The following is a 16,509-nucleotide window of genomic DNA, read 5'->3' as shown; positions in this document are numbered from 1 at the left end:
CTGGAGCCCGCAGGTGGGCTGGCCCAGCTGACAAGAGAGTGGGCAGACTTCAGCACGGATGCTGCAGGAATCCAAAGCAGCATTTCCTGTTGTTGCGTGAGGACTGAGACATCCGTGGGGAAGCGTGTGGGCTGGGAGCCGAGGGTCATCTTAATAAGAGCAGCTAATACTTGCATCGGTCTTCACACAAATCAGGCACTGCTCTCAGCATTGTACTTTCTGAGCTCATAATTCTAGGAGGTAGAAGCTATTATCGCACCCATTTTGCAGACGAAGAGACTGAGGCAGGGAGGTTAATGACTGGCTACTCATCAGAGGGGCTTGTGTTGACATAGGTAGGTCTAGACTCACTGCCCTGAGTCACAACTCGAGGACATTTCTCAACGTGGGCGGGCCACGAAGATGTCTCTGGGCCCTTGCCTGGGGCCACACCTACAGCCTTAGGAAGCAGGGCCAGCCTGAGTCTCCTCCAGCTGTCGCAACGGTCCCCACCTGGCTGACCTTGTTCTGAGGGGACCCCACCCTGACCCGTGCCAGGACCCAGAGGTACGTTACCAGCGTGGTGAAGATGAAGTGGTAGTATTCGGTCATCATGCCCATGGCCATGGCCTGCGGGAGAGCAGAGCATCATCAGTCCACAGGGGGTACCCGAGAAGCCCCCTCCCCATCTGCACCCCAGCAGGGAGGACCAGACTGGCGGGGGTTCGGAGGAGGTGGGCCACTTGGAGTGGGATGTCCTCGAGACCACCTCCCCGAAGTAACAATGACTGGCTAGCAGATGATAGTGCGTTTTGCACTGGAGTGTGCAGCCAAGTCACCCGGGACAGATTCAAATGCAGAATCTTGGGGCGCCTGGGTGGATCAGTCAGTTAGGCACCTGCCTTTGGCTCAGATCAGGATCCTGGGGTCCTGGGATCGAGTCCCCGCATTGGGCTCCCGACTCAGCAGAGTCTGCTTGTCCCTCTCCCTATGCTCTCTCACTGTCTCTCTCTCTCAAATAAATAAATGAATAAAATCTTTAAAAAAAATGCAGAATCTTGGGCCATACTCTGCATGCAAAGATTCCAAATTCCGCAGGGCCAGGCTGGGCCCAGTTGTCTGGCTTTTCCGTGAGCATCTCCAGGCCTGCCACACTTAGAGAAATGCTGTTGGAGTTAGCCCCAGACTGCCTTCTGTCCTGGCTCCAGAGAGAGGTGTGCGGAAGCCCAGCCCTCCCCAGCCCAGCTAGGCCTGAGGAGGAGAGGCTTTGCTCGGGCTGAGCCTCCCTGGAGGTGGAGACAGCCTGGCTTCCCTGGTCCAGCTGACCACCAGGCAGGCTGCTCGGCTGCTATGGAATTATTACTATGCAATTACTATGATGATACATTATGCTATGTATCATCACGAACCCTGCATTACCTTCATTTACATATTTTATTAGAAACCTATAATCTATAATATTAACAACCATAATGCACTTTCCACAGAGTTCTTCAGAATGCCGGGCCCCCTAAGTGCTCTGGAGGAGAAATACCCCGGGGTCAGGTACATTTGCAAAGTGCCGCTCATTCTCTCGCCCTCTTAGAGATTCACAACCCACATCAGCAAGTTAGACGCTCAGACCGGACCTCTGTCAGCAGCCGCGATCACCTTTGCGGAGTTCAGTGTTCAGCGGAGCATACCGTCTCCTTAACTCTGGAAGTTTTCAAGTCAGGCAGATGTGGGAGTAAATTCTCTCTTTCTGGCTGGATGACCTCAGGCCCCTTCCTTTCCCTGTGAGCCTCAGTTTCCTCACCTGTAAACTGGGCATGATAGCCGTTGCCACCTGCTCCGGGGGCGCTAAGTGAGGGGCTCCGGGTACCCGGCACACGGTCACTCCTCAGTGTGACCAGCCAGGGTTGTGGCTGTCTTTGTTACTCTGTTACCCGTGCCAGGAAGAAAAGGGAAGCGCTAAGCTCTGGCCGTCGCCCAGGGAGGAGGGGTGAGGAGTCTCTGGGGAGCGTAAGTCTCCTCCACAGTGACACCACAGATACCCCACACCCAGTGCCGGACACTGGGCTACACTCTCTCCTTGCCTCATCTCAACAGAATCCTCTGCCACCGGCTAAGGTAGGGATCACTGGCTGTGGCTACAGAGGAGGGGATGACACGGGGGCTCCTTGATCTTGGGCACACAACACCCAAGGGCAGAAGCGAGATTCAAACCCCCAAGCGAGCTCTTTAACCTCCTGGGGGTGAGGGAGGCTGGGGGGAAGACACTGGCTCCCAGGCCGCCTGGGCACCCCTTGCAGGGCCCGACTGGAGGGTGGGACTTGGGAACCCCCCAGCCCCTCCGGGACTTGAACACTCCTATCCAGGCTCGGCACCTAGCCCCCTGCACTGCCTGTGTCTCCTCCCCACCACCTGCATCTCGCAAGGCCATGACTTAGAGCTCCACAGAAGGCCTCGTTCAATCACCAGGGACGCTTTCTGGGACCATGTAATTTGCCTTTTACACAAAGCACTGGCACAAATGTGAATGGTTTGGGTTTCAGCTGCGGCACCCTCCACGAAGGTTGTGGGCGATTTTGCTGTTTATTTCTTAGGTAGCTGGCAGAGACGGCTCTTGTCCCTAGCATGCCATGCTGGGCTGTGTCTGGAAAGGAACAGAGGCCTATCCAGGACCGAGAGCCATTTCCCTCCCCCACAGTCACTGCAGAGTCGAGCAGATGGTGCGGGGAACTTCAATAAACCTCCTAGTAGCCAGAGAGTAACAGCAAGTTCTGCGGGCTATGGGGAACGCATCACCGGAGAGCCAGTGAGGCCCCCCTGGGCCTGTTCCTGCCACCCCGAGGCCTCCCAGCACTCCCTGCAATGTTCTGTCCTGTGCGGCTTCCGGCCCCTCTCGGCAGCCCCAGCCTCCCACCCGCAGCCTCAGCACTGATGCAACAGCCTCCAGGCGCCAGACTAGGCTCAGCCCTGGCATCACACCACCCTCGCGCTGGCTCAGACCTTGAAGACCACACTGGGTCCACTCTGCAGCTGCCGAGAAACCGCCAGACCGAAACAGAGCTGGGCTCCACCTGAGCTCTGGCCACCTCCTGGTGGGGTGAGAGGTGGGGGGAGGGGGCAGGCAGATCCCGCCCATCCCTTCCATCGCCCCATCCCCCGGGCTGGCCAGCACTCACGCACCTGCTTGAGGATCTGGGCGGCCATGGTGTGGCTACAGTCGAAGATGATGCGAAATTCCCTGCCCCGCTTCATCTCTTTGAGCAGGGGGCGCGAGTCGTCGGAGTCAAGGGGGAGCTGGCGGATCTTCAGGCGGATGTTGTACCTCGACGGGGCCATGATGAGCTCCTGCAGTCGGATGAGCCCTGGGAGGCCCCGGGGTGCAAGAGACACACGTGTGCACACAGGTAAACACAGCTGTCGGCCTCCACGGGCTCGGGTGTGTGCATAGGCCTATGGCCGCACCCACAGACACGGATGCGTGGCCCACGGAGCTCTGGGCAGGTGCGTGGACACAGCCACGTGGGTCCAGACACGGGCACCAGGATGCTCGGGTACAGCCATGTGCACCAGGCTGCACACACCTGCACACACCCATGGATTTGTATGCACATACAAACACATATTTATAGGGGCATGCATGCTGATGCAGACACACGCCTGGGCTTCGTTCCACATGTAAATCAAGGCCTGTGCACGCACAGACACACATACACACATACAGATTCAACAGTAGGCACAGACAGCAAATTCCCACTGACCCCACACCCACGCACTCCCCTCTAAACTAGAATGCATTTACAGATTTACGGAGCCCAGACCAGAGGGCACCCCTCTTCATCACCCCACCTGTGACACTGGGAAGCAGGGAACCTGCCTCCAGGATGTGGGCACAAAGTGAAGGCTCCGAGGTTCAGCTGTACCAACCGCTGGACCGTGTAAGACAAAGTGGAACTGTGCCACCAACCCAAGGGCAGGCTGCCTCAGTAAACCTGACCGATTTTTCCAGGCTCCGGGCAACCACCTCCTCCATGAAGCCTACCCCTACTGCTCTGTCTAAACAAGACACCCCTTCCCCCCTCAGTGGCCTCCTCCCTCAGCACTAGCCTCCTCTGGCCTTGTCTCACTCCCTCGTCCCGCCATGGGCTCCTTAACCTCATGGGCCGGGTCCCCACAGCCCCTAGCACGGGGCCTGGCACTTAGATGATGCACAACACAAATCTCCGTAACTGAATTGACTTACTGTTTTTTTCTCCCCACACTGAAAAATCCATCCTCCACCTTGGCATTTTGCAAAACCACTTAACCTGGGGACTTCCAGGGAAAACTGAATGTCACTTCCTGGAGACAAATGGCTTACTTAGGTCTAATTAAGTTCATTTCCGTCGCTATTTCAAGGTCCATTCTTGCTGACTGCCCTCTGTTTAGCCTGGGAGCAAGACTGCTTGCTGTCCTCGATACCCCTCCCCACTCAGGGAGGGGCTGAGGCAGCAGGGGCCAGGTCGCACTGGGCTGCCCGCCCACACTCAGGGCTCAGGGTCTGTGTCCTGACTGCACTGTCCACTCAGCCATGCTCCATTGCCCCACAAAGAGCATTCTGCTTCTCCTTTGGGGAGAAACTCCTCCCCCATACTCAGACTGTGTGACTTGGAAGGGGTCCATCCCCAGCTCTCAGGGCACAGCATGTGGCCCCAGCCTGGCCAATCAGCACCCACATTCCTCTAGGCATAGGGATAGGCTCAGAGCTGGGTAGGTGACGCCAGTTGGTCCTATCAGATGACTTCCAAAAATGGTGCCAGAGCAGCTGGTAAGAGATACACCCTTTTCCACTTACCTCCAAATAGGGAGGAAGCAAATCTAGGCATCACCACATAGAACCGGAGAAGGATTCCAACACGGCAGAAGTCAGGACAAATAAGTCCGAATGATACCCATTTGAGCCTCTGGATCAAACAGTACCTGAAGCTAAAATGACTCTTAAACTTGCCAGTAAAGGCAGCCAATCAAATCCACTCTCCCTCCCCCTTTTTTTGGTTAAGGCAGTTTGCTCTGGATTAAAGCTTGCAATCAACTATTGTCGTGTCCCCTATCTGGACAAAGTCCCCCCACACAGACTGCCTACTTTGAGAGCCTTCCAACAGAGCCTCTGGCTTCCAAAGCCATTTCTGATACAAATGCCTGGATCTGTTCAACTTCTCCTTCCCATTCTGGAGGGCTGGACATCAGGAAAGCCATCTGGCGTACATCATTCCCCTCTGCTGAGGAGGACAGAGATATATCCTTGTGACCTAAGCCTCCCAAGGAGCTCCCAAACAGGCTTTGCCACGGCCACCGGCATCAGGATCCCCCAGCCCCCTGGAAGGTCTCAGACCCAGGTGTATGGGCTGGCGAAGGGCTCTGGAGTCCTGGAGTGGTCTGGATCTAACAGGGGCCCCAGTGCTTCCCAATACCAGACTTGACAGGGAGGAGGAAGGGGCCATCAGCTGACCTGTGCAAGGGAGAGAGGGGCCACAGCCTCTTCTGGAACACACACCAGCCTTACCCTCCCTCCCTAACTCACCCCAGAAATTCTCAGTTGGCTGAATGATGCTGCCCACTCACACTTCTTAGCCTGGGAGGCTCCCCGCCTTCACTTTGCTCCCACTTGCTCAGTGTTCAGAGTCATGCACGGCATCAGCAGGCACGTGAGCTTTGGGGATCCAGGACGTGAGGACAGGGACAGCCTGCACGCTGGAGCATGAGGCTACCAGAGTCTTCTTGTCAGCCAAGTGCATTGCCCCATGTAATACACAGTGACCCACATTTTCCAGCAGGAAATGTCAGACCTTCTCCTCATCAGTGTATTCCCAAAGGAGACCAGAGGCTCGTCTCAGCCCACCCCAGCAGAGGACGAGGCTCTTGGCTTGCCCGAGATGAGCCTTCCTTCCTGGCTGCTTCCCTAATCAATCTCTCTCAAAATATCTGCAGTGAATCATGGTTGTTAGAATCCTGCTTTTCACTTACAAAGCACTTCTGCTTTCATTACCCTATTTAAAATCTCCCCGTCCTAGAAGGCATGTAGACTAGGGGCTTTTGTTCCAATGTACAGACAAAGAAACTGAGGCCCACAGAGGTTGTGACCACCTCAAGGTTCTGCAGCTCGCTAGCTGTGGGATCAAGATGCGAGACCCAACCTTCTGGCTCTTAGGCTGCAGCCCTTTTCTCCATCTCAGCTTTTTCTAAGACCCTTCCTTTCACTCTTGACATGAATTTGCCTTTGTGTGCAGATTAGGTTACGAAGGTGACCACTTGTCAAAGGTCACAGGGCAAACACTGCTGGTTCCTATAATTTAATCATTTGCAATATTCTCTGACTGATGATCCGGCATCCTGAAATCATGTGCCAAACTAATGATCAAAGTTGTTTACATTCCTATCATCCCTGTGTTTTGGTGGGTACACAAAATCATATTGTAATCCCTCCAACCAAACCTCCAATCAAACCCCAACATCTGTGTTTTGCTTCCTGCCCCATAGAGGACAGGCCCACCTAACAAATCCCACCTATTATCATCTAGGCTATCGTATGGTCATGAAGTAATGGAAGGCTCTAGAACAAAAAAAGCTCTTGCCCACGCTTTCCTCTTGCTCCTGTCTCCTGACTAACCCTGATGCTTCTCCATGAGGCTGTGGCTCCCCCTGATTCTAGGGAACTGTAACAACTCTCAACGGCACTGACCTCTCCATGTCATCACGCAGTCATCCTTGCCCCTGGGATCCCAGGCACACTTAAAAAGAGTTCTCTCTGCAGTTGATTTCAGGGATGACCTGAATTCTTCACCCCACCCTGTAGCTACACCCTTCGCTATGTAACTTTGCAGTGACCTCCAACTGTGGGCAGGTGACCTGCCCCACTCAGGACACTGGGCTCCAGCACGTAACCTGTGTTGGCCAATGGTGTATCAGCAGGCGTGCCACAATTCGACAGTGGAAACGGAAGTGCACCCTGGGTCTCTTCTTTTGCACCCTCTACCACTGTCATGACAATATGCCTGGGCTAGCCTGATGCTGCCGGTCATCTCCACCAACAGTCAAATGACCCCCGGGCAGGGGAGCGATCCAGCTGAGACCAGAACCACCACCTGGCCAAGCTCAGCCAATCAGTGAGCCCACAGACTTGGGAGCTAAACGTATGCGTAGTATTTGAAGCCACTAAGTTTTGGGGGGTGGCTGGAGACACAGCATCAACGTAGAAGTATTATAGAGACCGGTGTGCCCCCTTCTAACGTGCTAAGAGAACCATGATTTTGTTCGGGTGGCCTGGTGCCAGTCCCCAGAGCTGACTGGTGATTGGTTAAGAGCCAGTCAGGGGCGCTCCCTTTCCTATCTGACTATGCTTGGGGTAGTAGGCACGGACTCAGTCTGCTGTCCAGGACGGTCTGCTGGAAGGTTTCTAGACAAATTTTCCTCCTTGATAAGAGGCAGGAGTCACATTAGGAAAAATCTCTTTGGCTCCTGCCTCTTTCCTTCTATTTCCTAGGGTGTTGGCACGTGAGGATGGGCTGCTTGGAGCTGTAGCAGCTCTATTTTGACCGTGAGAGAGAAAACCAAGAGAACTGCAGGGATACTGACCCAGTGCCCCGGACTCTGTTGAGCTGCTAAGCCAGCCCTGGAATGGCCCCTCTTCAGACTTCTTGTCCTTCAGAGAACGAAGTGCCTATTGCTCGAGTCAGTGGGAACTGGGTTGTCTGTGACCCCAGCCAGAACATCCGAATGCACACAGCCCCCAAAGCCCACTATGAAGTGCTTCCCACTCGGGGGGGGGGGGTGTTGAGGACTCACTAGTTGTCCCTTTGAAATAGTCTGCTTCTGGGAGTACACCTCTTACCACCCACCAGTCCTCATCAAAGTCATCTTACTATTTGACTGAATCCAACCCTGAATCCCTACTACCCAGTGTGTTCTTGACCAAACGGGCTCCATCCTGGACTCCCCTGTGTTTTTAAATGTAATTGAACTGAATTGAAAATCAAGTTGAATTAAACTCTAATTAAATCCTGGAAGAAAGGGTGTTCTAGGCACTGGTAAGGGTGAAGAAATGAAGATGGAATCCCTTCCCTTCTGAGAAGCTAATCATGCTGGGGGAGAGTGCGTGTCCACCCAGAGGCGACTGGGCATGCCAGGCCACCCCAGCAAATAATCGAGGGTTAGGGCGAAGGCACTGGAGAGCAGGGAGCTCCAGAAGGTAGCATCAGCTCTGAGCAGCCTCATCCACCCTCTGCAAAGCCTCTGCCCCCACCCCCTCCAGTCCGGAGGCCCCAGGACTGTGGGGCCGTGGTCCGCACCAGCGTCTCTTCTGACTGTTCTGTGTTCAGCTACACACTCTCACGTCCAGTTCTTCCCTTCCATCCTGGCCCCGAGTTCTCTTCCAGGCAGCCCCTCCAATCCCGGCCTCCTCTGTCCCTGCCTGCATCGGCGGCCACCCCCCGAGTGTGTCCTTTCCCTGCCATGCGCCCCGTGCGATGTCGTCACAGTCACCTTCGGGAACTCTGCTTTCATTATTCCACTTCTTTGCTCAACAACACTCAATGCGCCTTGGCTGCTTCCAAGGTCAAGTGTGAACTCTGAAGCCAGACAGCGGAGCCCTCGCGCAGCCTGATACGCTCGGTTTCTCTGACCTTTAGCTCCCACCTTCCGAACTTGAATCTTCTCCCCCCGCCAGGCCGTGCTCTCGAGGAGGCTGCCACGCACGATCCCGCCGCCTCAGTTTTTGCTCACGCTGTCCCTGCAGCCGGTGCTGCCCTCATGCCCGCTCTGTCTGTCTGTCCATCCTCGAGGTCCCGCTCATGTCTCTTTTCCTCTGTCAGCCCAGATTAGCCAAGGCCGCAGGGCTTCCTCTTCCTGAGTGCCTTGGCCCTGACTGTATGTACCCGGCACTTGATTCTTAGCTCTAGTGGCCAGGAATGACCAGTGACCACTGGGTGCCCGCTCATGTCCCTACGCTAGGATTCACTCCTCCAAAAACGATGGGATCGCCACATCCTCCTTCTTCTCCCTTACCAGCGCCCGGCACTCTCTTCCTGCAATATTTAATTACAATTTATTTCATCTCGATTTTTAATTCAATTCAATTCAGTTCAGTTCCACAAGCATTTAAAAACATCTAGGTTGTACCAGGCCCTGTTCTAAATCCTGGAGGCCCACAAGGCTCATGGTCTGGGCAAGGAAGCGGGCTCAAAACCACACAATCCTCCCCAGCAGTGTCCTAACACAGATCATCTAACAGGGCTGCCAAAACGCTGGCCGTCACCTGGAACGGGGCACTCATGCCCCTCAATGGCAGACACCTCATGCTGGGGGCAGTGAGCGGGGGTGGGGGCCTCTGCCCGCCACCATCTCCTGTCTGATACTGTGAGCATAGCAGGAACGCAATAGATGCTTATAGAATCCCAAGTTAAATAGACACCTTTTCTGAGGGATTCTCTCCCCAGGATTCCCACTCCCCATTAGGAGGTAATCAAGAGCTGACATAGAATCACAGGCTGCAGAGAGCTGGAGGGCTCTTTCCAGGCTGGATGCTATAGATCTTAACTTGACACATGGGCAGAGAAGGGCCAGATGGGTTAAGAGACTTGCCAAGGTCACTCTCTCTTAAGAGGCCAGGCTAAGAAATGTCTTGGGACTTGAATCTTTTGAAAGAAAGAGGAAGAGGGGAAACAGCTCTGTGCTATTCAGCTAGTAAGTGTCACAGTCAGCACAGTCCCCAGCCCTGTGTGTCCAGAGCCTGCGCCCGTAGCTGGCTCAGAGCTGCCCACGTTCGCTGCAGACGGGAATGTGAGTCTGAGAGAGCGGGGCAGGTGTGGGCACGGCTGTGCAGGAGTGAGTGCAGACATGAGCATGCTACAGGGGGGTGGAGGTGGGAGTGTGGGGAAGGTGTGGGGCGGGCGAGAGGTGAGTGGCTGGCGCGCCCAGGGCTGCGAGGGAGCGCAGGGGCGAGTGGCCGGGGGACCTGCTCGGCTCGGGTGTGAGGGTGCACCCTCCCCCAAGGGCAGCTGCACTGGGCGAGTAGATCCTGGGGCTCTACCTCTCTCACCCCCTGCTCTCAGCCCAGCCAGGCCTGGCTACCCACCTGTACTGTCGTCGTAGACCACGGTGGCCGATCGCCACTTGAGGTACTGGACCAGGTCGAGGATGGCGTGGCTGAGGGAGGCGTAGTCGGGGTAGAGGTTCACGTAGAAGGTGTCCTTGTTGTCCAGTGGGTGGTGTTTCCAGCGCAGCTGGATGTGGGGCACCTCCAGGGCATTGCAGATGGACTGGACGGCGTTGGTGCAAGAGCCCTGTGACGGCCCGAAGATCGCCACCACTCCCAGGGCCAGCTGGTCACAGGCTGCAAGGGGGGAGGGGGGGAGGCGCGGGGGTCAGTGCTGGGCCTCGTCAGGCAGGCGGGGGTGAACAGCTACTGGAACCTTCTGAGGGCAGATGAATGAGGCTCCTTCAGAATCTCGGCTTCCTCCTCTGGAAGCCAGGGTTGCAATCGCCCCGCCTCATGGATCATAGGAAGGTTGAGCGAGATCACGCGTGTGAGACCCTCAGCACTGCCCGTGAAACAGAGATGGGGATTACTTTTGATGCTGTCATCACTGTGCTGAGCACCCCCAGTTCTGGACCCAGCCCTGTTCTGGGCGGTGGGGGTGGGGGGGAAGGCTGAGAAACAGGTAGGATGAAACACCACCACTGTGGCGATTGTGAAACCTCCAGCCCCAGCCTGTTCCCCAAAGTTCAAGGTGCTCATCTCCCCTCTCGCCGGACACCACCACATGCGTGTCCAAGATGCATCTCAGACTGAACGTGTCCCAAACACAACCCCCTCTCCTCCTCCAGCCTCCCCTCCTCAGTAAACCAGCTCCACCATCCCAGTGCTTAGGCCCCGAACCCTGGCTTCCTCTTGACTCCTCTCATTCTCTCCTATCCCACTTCCCAATCCTGCTCTGTCACCTTTGGAATGTGCCAGAATCAGAACTTCTTGCCACTGCCACCATCCTCCTCTGCTCGCACTACTGCCGGAGCGTCCTCACCGGCCCCAGCTTCCTCAGGGACTCTCCCTACTTTTTACCTCTCCCAGCCTCAGGTGGTGACATCACTCCTTTGCTCCAAAGGCTCCAGTTTCACTCGGTCTAAAAGCCCAAGTCCTTACGGTGACAGATGAGGCCCTGCTCGCTGCAGTTCCTCCCCACCCCTGTCCCACTCCTGTCCCCATCACCACCACCACTTTCCTGACTTCATCTCCCATCCTTCTCTCCCTTCCTCACAGCACTCAAGCCCCACTGGTTTCCATGATGCTCCTCAAACACGCTAAGCACACTACTGCCTCAGGGCCTTTGCACTTGCTGTCCCTTCTAGCTGAAGTGCTCTTTGCTCAGGTAGCTACATGACTCCCTCCTTCCCTTCCCTCAGGTCTCTGCATCCATGTGGTCCTACTAAAGAAGCATCCCTTGCCCAACCCATAATAAGAGTCCCTCTCCAGCCAGACTCCCGAAACCCCATACCTTGCTTTTTTTCTTTATTTATTAAATGACCACCAGAAGTCTTGTTCATTTGTTGACTTTCTCCTCCCACTAGAATGTAAGTACAAAGCAGCAAGGGCTTGATCTATGTTGCTTATGGCTGTATCAACAATAAAGACTACCTGAATAGTACCTAAACGTGCTCAAAGCAGTACTTGGTCTGAGCCTCTGCTGAGTGAATGAGTATTGACTCCCTGCCTTCAGTTTGCATTCTTGCGGGTGGCCCAGGGGCTCAGGCAGGTCAGACGGCAGATACTTCTGGGGAGGGCAAACACCGGTGGGCACAGCAGAGCTTTGAACGAGCAGCCCCAGAGCAGCTCGGGCTCAAAGGGCAGGCACAGGCTCACGTAGGGATTGTGCCTGAAAGATCCTTAAAGTGGGACCTTTCAGGGGCAGTCAGGGGAAGGGCTCCCCAGGAGCTCTCGCCCTTTCTTCTGGCAACTGTCTCTGATTTTCCTTCGGGCTCCTGTCTTTTCCACTCCCAGTGCCTTAGACACTGGCCTCCTTCAGGCCCCAGTCACTGGGTTGGAGGGTGGTTATGTGACCAGTCAGAGCCAATGGGAAGCCACGAGACCTCACACCGGGAAGGTAGCACTCTCCCTCTGCAAGGAGACGTTGGGGGAGAGAAGATCTGGAGGTGTGGTAGCCACCCTGTGCTCACAAACAAAGTGCAGTGCTTGTCTGGGAACGGAGTCACTATGCAGGTGAGCAGAGCCAAAGGAGAGTAGGAAATAAGAGCCCCCGGTCAAGTGCAACCTTGGACCTTGGGTACATGAACCGATACGTTCTCTTTTTGCTCAAGTCACTTAGGATTTGGTGTTTTGTCACTTGCAGCCAGAGGAGCCCTAACCGATCTATCAATAAAGTGTCAGCAAACTCACCAGCCTGCGGCCACAAGAATGATGTCATGTGCACACTTAGGAACGTATGGTGCGTGTAGGAGGAGACAAGACACAGTCCCTAAGCATCGATGGGCGGTGGATTCAGACATGTCCTGGCTGCCCCAACGGCCTCTGGGAATGACCTACTCGGCTCAGGCCACCCTTAAGATTTGCAGGGCCCCAGACCGGAGTATAAATGGAGGCCCACACACTATGTGGCTCAATATTAAATGTTGTAAGTCAAGCTAACAAACTGTTATATAAAACGCACCCTTTCCTCCTACCCTGACAAATACACTTTCCTAACAACTGGAAAATCAGGTGGGCATGGAGACTTCCCATACACAGAGATGTGGGGAGGGGTGGTACCAGCTCCCACCTTGCCCCCTCTCTTTTACTGCTGGCTCTGCCCTGAACCATAAGGAGGACCGCACTCTCCATGTGGACACCCCACCCCTATGTCCGAGCTCTGTCCATACCCCTGCAAACAGCTGCCCTTTGCTCACCCCTGGAAAGGGTTTAGGAGTGTGACCCTTGAAGTCTGGCTTTCCCTCTGGAGAACAACCCAGGGAAGAGGCTCATGCAGGCCTGGGGGTGGGTTCAGGGCCAACTGGGTAGGAAATTCAGGGTTCTAGATACCTGGAGCAAAGACTAGAAGGGCAGGGCACAGGCTTCTGCTAGGCAAGTGCCCTTAGTCCCACTGACCCTTTGTCCTGGGAGGAGACACTGACCAGAGGAGAGCAAGGGCAGCCCCCATAAAGCACAGACCCAGGGAAAGGGGTCCTCTTGCCTGGCCAATGGTGGTACCAATGGATCCAGAGATGTAGCGTGGTTTTCAGTTGATCAGAGTGGGTGGTCTTCAGGGTATTTTTCTCTTCTTCATGGGACATCCACCCTCTCCTCCCTTACTGCCTCCTGGGACAAGGAGGAATTATGGACTGTGCTGTCCCTGAACTTTGTACTTGCCTCAAGAACACCAGAGAATGCCACTTGTGCCTGGGTGCAAGATACAGCACCCTGGGGTGGGGTGGGGGAGCTAGTTATTGCCAGGAGTCTGCTGGAACCACCTGGAACATGGATGGGAGGCAGCAGGGCCAACTAGGGGCATCTCCTGGGTGACCGGGATCCCTCGTGGCCAATGTCAGGTGCAGGAGAAGATGCACAGTGGGGCAGCGGCACCTCCCTAGTGCTTCTACAGTCAGGGAAGTGCTGCTATCCCCGCTCTGGTCACCCTACACTCAACAAGCCTGGAGAAGCCCTCTGTGTGGGGTCAACCCCAGTGATGATAAATGCTTCCAAAATAGAACCCTGGGTTTGTTAATAAATTGTCCCATTTGGGGAAGTTCTCTTTTTAGGGCCCTCGCCCCAAGGAGGCCATGTCCTGACCTGTCCACTCACTGCTCATTCATGCTGCTCCTCTGCATCCTGGGTGTGTTGAGTGCCTCTCTGGGCACTTCGTCCCCCTAAGAGCAGGTGCTCCATGAGGAAGAGACCACGTGTGGGTCACTTTGTAGCCATGGAGGCTGGATACACACAAAGGAGATAGTGACAGTGAGTGACAGCTGTCCAGGCCTGGTTACTCCCACTCCCCTCAAGCTGTGGGCGCTCTATAAAATCTAGAAGTTTCTCTTAGGCTCTGTCTCCTAACCCTGTTTTGAACCTTCTAGCTGTCCTATGATGTCCTTGGTTTCCATCCTATGCCTCCTATCTCTACCTTTTTTCCTTTTGCCTCTAGGACCCTCTGATTGATAACTTGGTCAAATGACCAGTATGTTTCCTTCCCTCCACTACCACCTCCAAGAATCTGCCTTTTGGATTTCCTCTTTTGATATTTGCCTGGAGGCAGGCAGGCAACTACTTCCTATGCCCTATACCCAGCCTAACCTCTTAGATCATGGTCCCCTGTCCGGGCCCAAGGTCTAGGTATCTGGTTTGGCTGAGGCAAGGCAGAGTGGGCCAAACACAAGTTATGATTCTGCAGAAGATTTTAAGAGCAATCTTGAAGGAGACAATTTTGATTTTGACATCAGTTGTGAAGACAATGATAAAGGTAACCACAGTGATGGCTGTGAGGGTGAAGACCATACTGTTGATGATCATGGCCATGGCCTGGACGAAGGTGGAACTGATGATAATGTTGATACTGCGGCATAATGGCGGGATGAGGACGGGACTGCTGATGATAAAAATGTCATTGCCATGACAGTCATGGTGGTGATGATGGTAGGAATAATGATGATGATATAAGCACTGATGAGAGAGGAGGTGATAGCCGTTTGATGGTGATGACAGTAACTGTGGTGACGATGTTGGTGTTGATGAGGCTGGGGATGATGAAGATCCCAGCACTATGACAGTGATGAGGATGAGGACGATGGTAATCATAGGGGTGGTGACATTGGTAAGGGTGTGAATGGAGGTGATAACAGTTTTGATAGCACCAATGAGACTGGTGATGATGAAGATGTCAGTGTCATGACCATGGCGATGGTGGTAGGAATGATGGCAATGATGTTGGCACTGAGACTGGTGATGATGAAGCTGTGGCCATCTGGCAGTGACAATGACGGTAGTGACCGTGATGGGAATGAGGATGATGTGAAGGGTGGGGGTGATACCACTGTTGATGGTGACGACAGTAATTGTGGGGATGGTGCACTGGTGTTGGTAGTGGTGACAGCCGTGGTGACAGGGGGATGATGGCCATACTGGGGTTCGTGCAGTGATTACATCTCACGGCTGGGGGACAGGAAGCATCCGTTCTGCCCACCACCTATTTCTTCTCTTTGGCCTCTCTCCTCATCCCTTTCTCTGTCCCCTCCGTGTTCCTGTCACCTTCCAAGGATCTCCTAGGCTGGAAGAATGCCACTGCCCCCGAGGGACCGGGGCGGGGGTTACAGAGGCAGGAGCAGCTGCAGCTTTATCTCCAGATGTTTCCAGGGCAGCAGCCAACTCTTGCTCTTGTAGCCCTGAGCACACACCGCAGTAATTACATTATTTGTAGCTTCAATCTGGAATCCATTTTCTGGTCATTTTACAGTAACTCAGTGGTTCACAGCCATTGCAGGAGTCCACAGCCTGAATGCAGCCCCCCTTCACCCCCTTTCCATGGCAATTGTAGTTAGAGCAAAAATTATCCCAATCAATTTGTGTCTTAAAAGGAACTGAGCGGGCGCCTGGGTGGCTCAGTTGGTTAAGCAACTGCCTTCGGCTCAGGTCATGATCTTGGAGTCCTGGGATCGAGTCCCGCATTGGGCTCCCTGCTCAGCGAGGAGCCTGCTTCTCCCTCTGACCCTACCCCCTCTCATGTACTCTCTCTCATTCTCGCTCTCTCAAATAAATAAATAAATCTTTAAAAAAAAGGAACTGAGCAGCCCAGAGACTAAGTGAAGGCAGAGGAGCCTGGGGGGTGCTGGGTCGATTCCAGGACCACTCTGGTCAGGCTTGGAAGAAAACACAGACCTCTCTGGGCTGCTGGCTCAGGCACCATTTGGCAGTCACCCATCTTTTAATTTTCCACAAAACATTTAAAAATAAAGACAATAAGTGAAAGTCCCTTTTAATGGGGAAAGGCCTCTTGGGCCTCCCATGGAGGGAAGGCCTAATTTGCACGGAGCTGGCAGGGCACTCCCCACTCCCCCCGACGTGGCCCAAAGTGGCTGGATCCGGCTGTGCTGGCAGAATTGATCATTCTCATTGGGTTAATTAGAACTAAGCCCAAAGTCATCCCCCGGAAGAGTCCTAATAATGCTTCAGAGGAATACGTTTTCAAAAACCAAAGATCAAAAGAAAAAATAAAGACCATGGGAACAAGGGATTCCCCAAAGGGATGGAGCGTACCTAAGGGGGAGCACGATCCAACCGCAGAAATGCCTCTGGGGTCAGAAAACGGTGGTTCTAACCACAGCAGGGGTCTGTCTTGGGTATAGTATCTATCGGAGGGACATTAAGGGAAAGGGATGGCAGAGAGGAGAGCCTCTTAAGCTTTTTTTTTTAATTGAGATGTAACACAATATAGTAAAAGGCATCAATTTTAAGCACAGACTTCTCTGAAATTTTACATATAACTGCATCCATGTAACTACTACTTGGATCAAAATACAAAACATTCCCAACAC

General features: G+C 54.1%; 1 protein-coding gene across 1 annotated transcript in view; it reads right to left on the bottom strand.

Moving 5' to 3' along the window:
• Positions 1 to 555: 555 nt before the first annotated feature.
• LOC123323716 (glutamate receptor ionotropic, kainate 3-like) overlaps positions 556 to 16,509 on the bottom strand; it is a gene marked incomplete at its 3' end in the record, with an annotated part of 151,267 nt that continues 135,313 nt past the window's right edge. The window contains exons 3-5 of the mRNA XM_044912186.1: positions 10,076 to 10,333; positions 3,151 to 3,332; positions 556 to 609 (exon numbers count right to left, since the gene is read on the bottom strand). Of these exons, the coding sequence (XP_044768121.1) occupies positions 556 to 609; positions 3,151 to 3,332; positions 10,076 to 10,333 (494 nt within the window). The remainder of the gene's footprint in view (positions 610 to 3,150; positions 3,333 to 10,075; positions 10,334 to 16,509) is intronic.

This window comes from Neomonachus schauinslandi, unplaced genomic scaffold (assembly GCF_002201575.2).
Source record: "Neomonachus schauinslandi unplaced genomic scaffold, ASM220157v2 HiC_scaffold_313, whole genome shotgun sequence".
NCBI lineage: Eukaryota > Metazoa > Chordata > Mammalia > Carnivora > Phocidae > Neomonachus > Neomonachus schauinslandi.
Note: the sequence above shows the minus strand (reverse complement) of the source record. Positions and strands in the feature narration are given on the sequence as shown.